At 38.0% G+C, this 13,533-nt stretch overlaps 1 protein-coding gene across 14 annotated transcripts in view; it reads right to left on the reverse strand.

Moving 5' to 3' along the window:
- Window positions 1-5,998: 5,998 nt before the first annotated feature.
- The window catches only part of LOC135090064 (uncharacterized), a 97,381-nt gene continuing 89,846 nt past the window's right edge, over window positions 5,999-13,533 (reverse strand). For 11 of the 14 annotated variants that reach the window (XM_063986337.1, XM_063986339.1, XM_063986334.1 and 8 more), the window contains one exon: window positions 5,999-6,261. In XM_063986337.1, coding sequence (XP_063842407.1) covers window positions 6,102-6,261 — 160 coding nt within the window. In that variant the 3' untranslated portion in view covers window positions 5,999-6,101. The remainder of the gene's footprint in view (window positions 6,262-13,533) is intronic. The other 3 variants (XM_063986329.1, XM_063986330.1, XM_063986328.1) reach the window with 2 other exon arrangements.

A 13,533-nucleotide genomic window follows, 5' to 3' on the forward strand; every position in this document is an offset into this window, starting at 1 on the left:
AAACGAATGGGGAACTCCTGATATTGGTGATGATAAATATGATTTGTGGATGAAAAATATAAGTGACAAGGGAGGTGAAGTGATCATTCTGACTAAAAAGTGTGTTAAAGTGGAGAGGGTAATAAAAAGTGAAGACAGGTCTGAGATTCTACAAGTAATGATTAAAAGTGGACATGGAAGGATAATGAGTTATGTAGGAGTGTATGTGCCACCTATGACCAATGCTTGGTGAAGAGAAGAGCACGAAGAGATGCTGGTAGATGTGCTAAAAGGTCTTGAAAAGATAGTGATGGAAATTAGTGATATAGTTATTGTTAGTGATTTTGATTGTAAGGATATAAATTGAGAGACATTGACAACTACTGGAAGTGAAAACTCATGGAGTAATAGACTTAAACTGGGCAGTGGAAAACTTAATGACTCATTGGGTTGATTGTGATAACAGATTTAGTGGAAGTGGTAAACCATCAAGACTTGATTTTGTGTTTACCAAGGACATGGAAATTATTGAAACTATACACTATGATAGCCCTCTAGGTAAAAGTGATCATTTGTTAATGGAATTTAACTTGAAAAATAAAAATGTAGCCACTGATGAAATTCATAAGGTGAAATTTAAATATAGTAAAGCTGAATTTGAAAGATTAAGAAAATTTATTTTTGCCGTGGATTGGAAAGACTTTGAAGACACAGATGTTCAGAAAAAATGGGATAAATTTATAAGGATATATAATTCTGCTGGGGAGAAATTTGTACCTAGAGGAGCAATAAGATGTAGAAAGGGTAAAGAATGGTTCAATACAAAATGCAAAAAGGCAAGAAATTGTAATCTAAATGCTTGGAATAGATCGAAGAAGAGGAAAACTGAGAGCAGATGGGAGGAAATATTGATGCTAGAAATAAGTTCACTGAGAAAATAAGAATGGAGAGAAGAAACTATGAAAGAGATATAATAGATAAGTGTACAAATGAACCCAAACTGTTCTTTAGACATATTAATGAGAAGATGAAGAAGGAAGGTGTATCAAGGAAAAATCTATGAGGATGCACAGGACAAGGTAGAGGTTATGAACAATAGTTTCAGATCGGTATTTAAGGTGGAAGGGGAGTTTGATACTGGAAGGGATAAGTTGGTGAGGAATATACTAAGTACAGTCCCAGTCAGTTATGAGGAAATACTTAAGATGATGGAAGAACTTGATGTAAATAAAAACAACTGATCCAGATGGAGTATCAAACTGGATATTGAAGGAATGAAGAGAACAACTGGCTGATAAAATTCACAGTCTAGTGGTGACATCACTATCACAGGGAAGAGTAGCGAAAGATTGGAAGAGAGCAAATATTACACCGATATTCAAAGGAGAAAATAAGGAAAACCCATTAAATTATAGACCAGTATCCTTGACTAGTGTTGTAGGAAATATATGTGAAAGAACAAGAAAAGGAAAGATAAATGGAACACTTGGAAAATAAAGTTTTGGTAAACTGTCAATTTGGATTTAGGAGGGGAAGATCATGCTCCATGAACTTATTATTATTATCCTTTTATTCCAGGCTAATCGATATTGTGCGGGAGAGAGACGGATGGGTGGATGGTGTCTATTTAGACTTGAAGAAAGTGTTTGACAAAGTACCACACCGAAGATTGCCATGGAAAATAAGAAATTATGAAAAAAATTGAAGGAAGACTGGAGTGGATGCAGGATTATTTGGATAGAGAGATGAGAACAGTAATACAAGATCAGAATTCATCTTGGCTGAAAGTAACTAGTGGTGTCCCACAGGAATCAGTGTTGGGACCAATAATGTTTGTAATATATGTGAATGACATAAATGAAGAAATTAACAGTTATATGAACTTATTTGCAGATGATGCTAAGCTGATAAGGATAGAAAATGTAAATGACTGTATGGTATTGTAAGATGATTTAAATAAGATAAATAGGTGGAGTAAATTTTGGCAAATGGAATTCAATTTAAGTAAATGTAAAGTAATGGAGTTTGGTAAGAGTAAGAAAAATACAATATCATTATGAGATGGATGGTGTGAAGTTACAGAAATCAAAAGAGGAAGTGGATTTGGGAGTAACAGTTACTGAAAATTTGACTCCAGACAGACACATTGATAAAATTACTGGAGAGGCAATGAATTTGTTAAAAAGAGTAAGAATGGCATTCTCATATTTAGATGAAGGAATGATAAAAAAGTTGTTGATTTCCATGATAAGACCAAGATTGGAATATGTGGCAGTGGTGTGGTCTCCTCATATAAAGAGGAATATTGTAAAATTAGAAAGAGTACAAAGAGCAGTCATAAAGATGGTTCTGGAGTTGAGTAAGTTGACCTATGAAGAGAGATTAAGAATGTTGGAAACTCCTACCTTGAAAACAGGAGAGAGAGAGAGAGAGAGGGGATTTAATAAACATCTATAGAATGATAAAAGGTATGGAAAATGTGGACAAAGAATGTTTTATAACTTTAGACACCCAGAGTACATGGGAACACAGTAAGAAGCTGAAGAAAGTTAACTGTAGAAGAGACATCAAGAGGTATAGTTTTCCTCACAGAAGTGTGAACAAATGGAATGAACTCTGTGAAGACATTGCCAATGCTGTAACTGTCCATGCTTTTAAGACCAAACTGTATAGATATAGAGATGGGATACTATGAGATTACTTCCCTTCCATTAACCACAACTAGATAGATACACACACACACACACACACACACACACACACACACACACACACACACACACACACACACACACACACACACACACACACACACACACACACACACATGGACACAGACACCCTCATGACCCCAGGGCTTCAGAGGTCAACTGACAGGCTTATGTCAGCTCTCCTCCCATTAGCACTATAGATAATGATGCCAGTCTCTGAACAACGAGCAACACAACGCCACTAGCTAGATCACCCACATATGTACTCATATGTACTCACACATCTACTCATATGAAGCTACCTCATACACACAGAATGCTCATGTGTTCGTCTGTAGGGCTGCCCCATATACACATTTATGACAGTATCATAATGATGTTCTATGCATCTGTATGCACATGGGATTTACAATAACAATATTTTAGCTTATGTCAATAAGGGGCATGCAGTGGCGACAACATCTGGCAGATTAGTTCTGAAAACTCCCCATCCGGAAGGAGCAGTAGAATAAAAGGGAATTATTCATTAGCCAATGGTAGAATTAGTAAAACAACAGAAGAGAGAGACTTGGGAGTAATTATGACATAAGTTACTGCCTGAGAAGGACACAAATAAAATGACTCGAGAAGTGTATAACTTGCTCAGAAATATAAGAACGACCTTTACATACCTGATTAGGTTATGATCAAGAAATTGATAACATTGATGATATGACCAAGATTGGAATATGCAGTGTTGGTGTGGTCACCTGATTAGGTTATGATCAAGAAATTGATAACATTGATGATATGACCAAGATTGGAATATGCAGTGTTGGTGTGGTCACCAAGACTAAAGAAAGAAAGTTGAAAAACTTTGAAGTTGGAAAGAATACAGAGCTGTAATAAAAATACCAGCAAGACTGAACAATTTATAAAACTATGATTCGACACAAGTGAAAATAAGTCCTCAAGATGGCGGACTTAGCTGAAGAATCTTGTATCTCACTGGCACTGGCACTCCTGCTAAGTTTGGGTGGGAGGAGGAATAGCATTACTATAATCATAACAGTCAACATGGCAGAGGCAGTGGGACCATGGCAATGTCAACAGAGAAGTTTTCGCAAGTGCAGAGACGTCTTGATGGAACTGAGCGACTCAGTATTGATAAAGAGGTACCAGCTAGACCGTGCAGGAATTGTATACGTGACTAACTTGGTGTGTGATGCCCTAACAAGGAATAAACCCCTCATGCCAGAGATGAAGGTGATTATAACCCTGAGATATCTTGACACCAGGAAAATGGACCAATGTCCCAGTGGCAACTTAGGACCATCACAGCCAACAATAAGCAAGGTGATCAGGAAAACAGTATACCACTTGCAACCCATGACGTCCTGAAGAGGTGCATCAAGTTTCCGTTCACTCAAGAGGAAACTAGAGTGTAGGAGACTGAATTCAGACATATTGCAGGTTTACCTAGTGAGAATGGTGCCATAGATGGTACTCACATCAGAATAACAGCACCAAAAAAATATGAGGCAGAATATGTCAACAGAAGAAGACAGCACAGCATCAATGTCCAGGTATTGCTTCACACACATGGTAGATTTCTTGCTATTCGTATAAGTTCAAGGTGGCCAGGCTCTGTCCATGATGCAAGGGTTCTCAGGGAAAGTGAATTCTACCAAGGATTTGAGAGGGGGATGGTGCCAGCAGGATGCAACCTTGTGGTTGACAGTGGCTACCCCAGTAAAGTGGGTTATGACACCATATCTTCGACCTCAGCCTGTCCAACAGTCCAACTACAATAGGTAAGTTTTGCAACATTAATATCTGTCAAATTAGATAAATTTTTTTTTTTTTATTTATTCCATATTGCACATACTATATTTAATTTTTGGTAAATTTTCATAACAATTGCCAATTTGCTCTCATTTAAGATAATGAGTTAGATTAGGGTGCTATTATATAATTGTACTCATCTCATGGCAAAAAGTTCACAGTTAAGTACTGGGTCACATACAACACAGTGGTGTATATGTTTACTGCTGCAAATTGTTAAATCCTAAGATATTAATTTTTACCACATTTATCATTAAAGTAGGTCACTTTAAGTTTAGTTAATTTTTTAATCACATTTATTATTAAGGTAGGTTAGTTTAGGTTTTGTTTATTTTTTTTATCAAATTTATTGTTAAGGTAGGTTAGGTTAGTTTTAGTTAAGTTAGGTTTAGTTTATCAAATTTATCATTAGTGTAGGTTATGTTATATTTAGTTAGGTTTGCTTAATATTCTATCAAATTTATCATTAATGTATTTTATGTTACATTTAGTTAGGTTAGGTTTGCTTAATATTCTATCAAATTTATCATTAAGGTAGGTTAGGTTAGGTTTAATTAGGTTAGGTTTAGTCAAGCTCTGTTTTTTCTCTGTCATTCTTAAGGACAAAACTACATTTTTTCCTAGATTTTCATTTGCTTTGAATGAATCTAGTAACCATTTTCATCACAAAATAATTGGTTTGTGTGTGTGGTGTATAAAATAAAATAAATAAATGAAAAAAATACAATGTCAAACGCATTTTGTGGACTACAAGTCTTATTAATAAAGTTTTAAATTGAAAACTTGTAGAATGACAAAATTAGTGGTTGATTTATTATATATATATATATATATATATATATATATATATATATATATATATATATATATATATATATATATATATATATATATATATATATATATATATATTAACCTTTTTTTTTTTTCCAGTAATGGTGCTCAACCTCAGCCATACACTGCTGCATTTTTAGCATCACCCTGTACTTCAGGTAGGATTAACACCCAGTTTATGGTCTGTCTGTCTTTGTCTCTCCCTTTATGTCTCTAAGAAAATTAATGTATATACATATTTATATTTGTTAAGCTATATAAACATTTTGTTATCTAATAGAGAAAGTTTCAGTGTTATGCTGATGAATAATGATTCCCTTATCTTAGTTACATTAAACTTCTATTTGACTGGTAAAAAATATTATTAATGTTTGTCCTCACTTTTACTTTTATGAAAAATGAAAAGAAAAAATATATACAATAAATACAATTACACAAAACTTATAAAATTTAAACAAATAACAAAGAAATAAATTACATTCCTATAAAAATATTTACACAAAGTTATAAAATTTAAACAAATAACAAAAACTTACATTCCTATATATATAATTACAATAGTTATAAAATTTAAACAAATAACAAAGAAATAAATTACATTCCTATAACCTAATGGAAAATAAAACAAAAAGCACAAAATATTACTTGCATCTATACCATATCTTTTACTGCCATTTCCTGTTCTATTTTATTTATTTTTTTTTTGTAATTTATATAATTTTATTTCTTCTACTTCAATGTCTTTTTTCTCAATTAATTTTCCATCAGCTTCAGTTCTATTTCTAATTTCTTTTTCAGCAGCTGGTTGGCCGCTTCATCATTGTCTACCATGAGGGTGGACATCTTGGCATCAGCAGGAGGTGCAGCTGTCTTGGCTGATGGAAGTTGTGCAGAGGCAGCACTTCCATCTGTCCTGTTATCAAGACAAATGATAATAAACATTAGATAAACCATCACAAGCATGTTTAGTGCAAATCTATCTCTATATATATATATGAGGTGAGCATCCCTTTCAAGGAGGAGAGTAGCATCCCCCCCCCCCCACACACACACACACACACACACACACACAGCTGATCATGGCAACCAGTAGGACACCCACAGGAAGAGGAATCTTGGATTTTAGTGGATTTGCAGAGGATGATGGCCAGTTGCAGGAGAAACTGAATGCAAGGAAGTTAACCATGCTGGAAGTGGAGGTTGAAGAGATATGGGAGAAGGTAAGATACCTAGAAGTAAGAAATGAGAGGTTGGAACAAGAAAACAATTCACTTAAAAAGGAATTAGAAAATGAAGAGAAAGTGCTGCAGAAAGCAATAAGGAAAACCAAATTAGAATGCTGGAAATGAAAATGGGAATGATGGATAAAATGATGAAGGCTAGAGAAATACAAATGAATATGCTGAAGGAAAGGATGAAAAAGATTGAAGTCCAAGACAAAAACAGGGATAAGCAAATTAAGGAAAGCCAAGAACAAGTTAAGGAAATGGCAGAAAGATCCGTAAATAAGTGCGAGGAGTTTTTTTTTTTTTTTTTTTATGTAGGAAGGACACTGGCCAAGGGCAACAAAAATCTAATAAAAAAAATGCCCACTGAAATGCCAGTCCCATAAAAGGGTCAAATCAGTGGTCAAAAATTGGTGGATAAGTGTCTTGAAACCTCCCTCTTGAAGGAATTCAAGTCGTAGGAAGGTGGAAATACAGAAGCAGGCAGGGAGTTCCAGAGTTTACCAGAGAAAGGGATGAATGATTGAGAATACTGGTTAACTCTTGCGTTAGAGAGGTGGACAGAATAGGGGAGAGAGAAAGAAGAAAGTCTTGTGCAGCGAGGCCGCGGAAGGAGGGGAGGCATGCAGTTAGCAAGATCAGAAGAGCAGAAAGCATGAAAATAGCGGTAGAAGACAGCTAGATATGCAACATTGCGGCGGTGAGAGAGAGGCTGAAGACAGTCAGTTAGAGAAGAGGAGTTGATGAGACGAAAAGCTTTTGATTCCACCCTGTCTAGAAGAGCAGTATGAGTAGAACCCCCCAAGGCATGTGAAGCATACTCCATACAAGGATGGATAAGGCCCTTGTACAGAGTTAGCAGCTGGGGGGTTGAGAAAAACTGGCGGAGACGTCTCAGAACACCTAACTTCATAGAAGCTGTTTTAGCTAGAGATGAGATGTGAAGTTTCCAGTTCAGATTATAAGTAAAGGACAGACCGAGGATGTTCAGTGTAGAAGAGGGGGACAGTTGAGTGTCACTGAAGAAGAGGGGATAGTTGTCTGGAAGGTTATGTTGAGTTGATAGATGGAGGAATTGAGTTTTTGAGGCATTGAACAATACCAAGTTTGCTCTGCCCCAATCAGAAATTTTAGAAAGATCAGAAGTCAGGCATTCTGTGGCTTCCCTGCATGATATGTTTACCTCCTGAAGGGTTGGACGTCTATGAAAAGACATGGAAAAGTGCAGGATGGTATCATCAGCGTAGGAGTGGATAGGACAAGAAATTTGGTTTAGAAGATCATTAATGAATAATAAGAAGAGAGTGGGTGACAGGACAGAACCCTGAGGAACACCACTGTTAATAGATTTAGGAGAAGAACAGTGACCGTCTACCACAGCAGCAATAGGATGGTCAGAAAGGAAACTTGAGATTAAGTTACAGAGAGAAGGATAGAAACCGTAGGAGGGTAGTTTGGAAATCAAAGCTTTGTGCCAGACTCTATCAAAAGCTTTTGATATGTCCAAGGCAACACCAAAAATTTCACCAAAATCTCTAAAAGAGTATGACCAAGACTCAGTAAGGAAAGCCAGAAGATCACCAGTAGAGCGGCCTTGATGGAACCCATACTGGCGATCAGATAGAAGGTTGTGAAGTGATAGATGTTTAAGAATCTTCCTGTTGAGGATAGATTCAAAAACTTTAGATAAGCAGGAAATTAAAGCAATGGGACGGTAGTTTGAGGGATTAGAGCAGTCACCCTTTTTAGGAACAGGTTGAATGTAGGCAAACTTCCAGCAAGAAGGAAAGGTAGATGTTGACAGACAGAGCTGAAAGAGTTTGACTAGGCAAGGTGCAAGCACGGAGGCACAGTTTCGGAGAACAATAGGAAGGACCCCATCAGGTCCATAAGCCTTCCGAGGGTTCAGGCCAGCAACGGCATGGAAAACATCATTGTGAAGAATTTTAATAGGTGGCATGAAGTAGTCAGAGGGTGGAGGAGAGGGAGGAACAAGCCCAGGTGCAAGCACGGAGGCACAGTTTCGGAGAACAATAGGAGGGACCCCATCAGGTCCATAAGCCTTCCGAGGGTTCAGGCCAGCAACAGCATGGAAAACATCATTGTGAAGAATTTTAATAGGTGGCATGAAGTAGTCAGAGGGTGGAGGAGAGGGAGGAACAAGCCCAGAATCGTCCAAGGTAGAGTTTTTAGCAAAGATTTGAGCAAAGAGTTCAGCTTTAGAAATAGATGTGATAGCAGTGGTGCCATCTGGTTGAAGTAGAGGAGGGAAAGAAGAAGAAACAAAGTTATTGGAGATATTTTTGGCTAGATGCCAGAAATCACGAGGGGAGTTAGATCTTGAAAGGTTTTGACATTTTCTGTTAATGAAGGAGTTTTTGGCTAGTTGGAGAACAGACTTGGCATGGTTCCGGGCAGAAATATAAAGTGCATGAGATTCTGGTGATGGAAGGCTTAAGTACCTTTTGTGGGCCACCTTTCTATCATGTATAGCACGAGAACAAGCTGTGTTAAACCAAGGTTTAGAAGGTTTAGGACGAGAAAAAGAATGAGGAATGTACGCCTCCATGCCAGATACTATCACCTCTGTTATGCGTTCAGCACACAAAGACGGGTCTCTGACACGGAAGCAGTAGTCATTCCAAGGAAAATCAGCAAAATACCTCCTTAGGTCCTCCCAACTAGTAGAGGCAAAACGCCAAAGGCACCTTCGCTTAGGGGGATCCTGAGGAGGGATTGGAGTGATAGGACAAGATAAAGATATGAGATTGAGATCGGAGGAGCCCAACGGAGAAGAAAGGGTGACAGCATAAGCAGAAGGATTAGAGGTCAGGAAAAGGTCAAGAATGTTGGGCGTATCTCCAAGACGGTCAGGAATATGAGTAGGGTGTTGCACCAATTGCTCTAGGTCATGGAGGATAGCAAAGTTGTAGGCTAGTTCACCAGGATGGTCAGTGAAGGGAGAGGAAAGCCAAAGCTGGTGGTGAACATTGAAGTCTCCAAGAATGGAGATCTCTGCAAAAGGGAAGAGGGTCAGAATGTGCTCCACTTTGGAAGTTAAATAGTCAAAGAATTTCTTATAGTCAGAGGAGTTAGGAGAGAGGTATACAGCACAGATAAATTTAGTATGAGAGTGACTCTGTAGTCGTAGCCAGATGGTGGAAAACTCGGAAGATTCAAGAGCGTGGGCACGAGAGCAGGTTAAGTCATTGCGCACATAAACGCAGCATCCAGCTTTGGATCGAAAATGAGGATAGAGAAAGTAGGAGGGAAGAAAAAAGGGGCTACTGTCAGTTGCCTCAGACACATGAGTTTCAGTGAGGAAAAGAAGATGAGGTTTAGAAGAGGAGAGATGGTGTTCTACAGATTGAAAATTAGATCTTAGACCGCGAATGTTGCAGAAGTTAATGAAGAAAAAATTGAGGGGGGTGTCAAGACACTTAGGGTCATCGACAGAAAGGCAGTCCGACCTGGGGACATTTATGGTCCCCTCCCCAGATGGGGACTCCATGGCTGGTGTAGGAGTCGCCATGATGATTTTAAAATTTTTGGGTGAAGGGGTGTGTGTGTTATTAGGTGCTTGTAGTTTTGTGAGGAGGAAGAGAGTTGTCTTTAGAGGGCAGGCTGTGACTGCCCCCTTGTGTTATGAGACACAAAGGGAAACGTTCAGTGAAGTCACAGCTGGGTTTAATGATAAGTTCACAGCACCCCCTGAACAGTGCTTTAGACCTCACTGGGAGTAATTATCGTTTCGGCAGGTGTCTACTGCCTCCTCCTAGGTTGGAGAAAAAAAGTGAGTTATACAGAAGTAGTGAAGGACCAGAGAAGTAAAGAAGGCTTGACAAAAGAGGTTATAAAGGTAATAAAGGAAAAGGAAAACCTGATAAGAGACACTGTAGATAAAAAGAAGAGCATAATGATCTTTCACCTGGAAGAAAATGAGATAAAAAATTGGTATAAAAGAGAAGCAGAACAAAGAAAAACAGCTCAATTAGTACTGAGTGTGATAAACGAAGGGGATACAAAGCTGGAAGACGAAATAGAGGTGTACAGGATTGGGAAATACAATCAAGGAAAAAGTAGACCATTGAAAATCAAACTAAAATCCCAAACAGCAGCTGAAGAAACATTGGCAAATGCATGGAAGCTAGCCAAAAGTAACAAGTTTATACAAGTCTGGATTAGAAGAGAAATGAATGAGGAAGAAAGGAAGAAACTTAATGAATTGAGAAATGAAGCAAAAGAAAGGAATGAACAGAGAACACAAGAGGAAAAGGAACTTTTTTTTTGGAGAGTAATGGAGGAAGTTGAGGAAGTGCTACATGCGAAGAGCGAAGGGTGCAGAGGTACAGCTGTAAGAGAGGGAGGGACATGGACAGTGGCATACACTAATGTGGATGGTTTAGTTTCGGTGATGGATGAAGTGAATGAATTTATAAAAGCAAATGAACCAGACATCATGGCAGTGGTAAAAACTAAACTAAGAGATTCAGAGACACCAAATTTAGGAGGGGAAAAGTACAATATGTGGATAAGAAACAGATGTGGAAAAGGAGGAGGTGGAGTGATGATGCTTGTTAAAAAGGGTATCAGGGTGGAGAGTGTGGAAAAGGCAGAAGGCTTGATGGAAGGCCTAAACTTACAACTAATAAATGGAAGAAGAGGAATACGATGTCACAGTGGTGTATGTCCCACCAAAAACAAAGACCTGGAATAGACAAGAGCATGAACAGTTGCCGAGTGAGACAAAAGAATGGCTTGTAAAGAAAATTAAAGAAAACAACAAAATTTTTATAATGGGAGATTTTAATTGTAAAGAGATAAATTGGGAGGAGTGGAACACAAGAGGAGGAGAAGACTCATGGAGAGATAAGGTTCTGAAACTGGCAATGAACAATATTATGACTGGGTTGAGGAAAACACTAGCTACAGAGGAGGAGAGGAGCCATCAAGACTTGATTTGGTATTATCAAAAGAAACAGATATTACAGAAGACATGAACTATAGTTGTCCACTAGGAAGAAGCGACCATGTCATGATAAGGTTTTATATTAAAGAAAAAAGAGAGGAAAGTAGATGTGAAGATTATAAAAGCGAAAGATTTAATTATGGTAAGTCAAATGTTGAAAAAATGAGGAGATACTTTGAAGTGGAGTGGAGTACACTTATCACAGCAAGTAATGTGCAAAAGAAGTGGGAAGCTCTCATCAATATTTATGAAGAGGGAGTGAAAAGATATGTACCAAAAGTAGAAATAAAGAGAAGATATAACAAAGACTGGTATAATAGATGTGAAATAGCTAGGGAGGAGAGGGAAACAGCATGGAATAGATGATGGAGGAAAAATACACAGGGGCTATGGCAAAACTACACAATTACAAGAAATGAATATGTAAGGGTTATTAGAGAAAAAAGGAAAAATTTTGAGAAAGATGTTATGGACAAATGCAAAGAGGAACCAAAACTATTCTTCAGATATGTGAACAGCAAAATGAAAAATAGAGAAGGAATAAGCAGATTGAAGGTGAATGGTCAAATGTGTGAGGATCTGGCTGAGTTGGCAGAAATAATGAACACGAGTTTTCAATCAGTATTCATAAAAGAGAAAACATTTGTGTGGCAGAGTGAGATGAGTGAGGAAATGGGTCTGGGGGAAATTCAAGTGACTGAAGAGGATGTCCAGAAACAGATGATGGGACTAGACGTTAGGAAGGCCCCTGGCCCTGATAGAGTGTCAGGATGGATACTAAAAGAGTGCAATCAGCAGTTGACATGGGTAATACATAATATTATTGAGAGCTCCCTAATTGAAAGCAGAGTTCCAATTGAATGGAAGAGAGCCAACATAGTGCCAATCTACAAAGGTGGTAGTAAAGAGGAGCCCTTAAACTATAGACCTGTGTCTCTAACAAGTGTGGTGTGCAAAATGTGTGAAAGATTGGTGAAGGATAAATGGATGCAGTACCTAGAACGAAATGAAGTGATAATAAAGCAACAATTTGGATTTAGGAGAGGGAGATCGTGTGTTACAAACTTACTGAGATTTTATTCTCGAGTGGTGGATATAATGCAAGAAAGAGATGGATGGGCTGATAGTGTTTATTTAGACCTGAAGAAGGCCTTTGATAAAGTGCCACACAGGAAGTTGAAGCATAATAGTGGGCTAATAGGGGGTCTGCTGAGATGGATGGAAAATTTCTTGACAAACAGAGAAATGAGAACGGTGGTAAAAGATAAAAAAAATCATCATGGAGGGAAGTCATAAGTGGAGTACCCCAAGGCTCAGTATTTGCACCAATCATGTTTGCAGCCTATATAAATTATATGACGGAAAGTGTGAACAGCTACATGAGCTACATGATGCAAAGTTGCTGAAGAAAGTTGAGAGTGCAGAGGACTGTGGAACATTACAAGAAGACCTGAAAAAGATATCAGAGTGGAGTTATAGATGGGAAATGGAATTTAATTTAAAGAAGTGTAAAGTAATAAAATTTGGAAAAAGTACAAGAAGAGTAAAAGGAAATTATGTGTTGAATGGTGTAAGGTTGAGTGGAGCAGAAGAGGAAAAGGATCTCAGTGTTACAGTGACTGGGAACCTGACCCCAGAGAGACACATTAGCAAAATTACAGGAGAAACCTATAACTTGTTGAGAAGAATAAGACAGGCCTTTGCATATATGGATGAAGAGATGGTCAGGAAGATGATTGTGTTACTGATAAGACCTAGACTAGAATATGCAGCAGTAGTGTGGTCACCATACAAGAAAAAGGATATAAGGAAGTTGGAGAGAGTTCAGAGAGCAGCTACGAAGATGGTACCAAGTATCAGGGACTTGTCATATGAAGAGAGACTGGAAAGGATACATCTACCAATGTTGGAAAAGAGTTGAGAAAGGGGAGACTTGATTGCGATATATAAAGCATATGAGGGATTAGAGGAGGTGGACCGGAGCGACTTA

The sequence above is a fragment of the Scylla paramamosain genome, chromosome 34 (genome assembly GCF_035594125.1).
Source record: "Scylla paramamosain isolate STU-SP2022 chromosome 34, ASM3559412v1, whole genome shotgun sequence".
In the NCBI taxonomy this organism is placed as follows: Eukaryota; Metazoa; Arthropoda; class Malacostraca; order Decapoda; family Portunidae; genus Scylla; species Scylla paramamosain.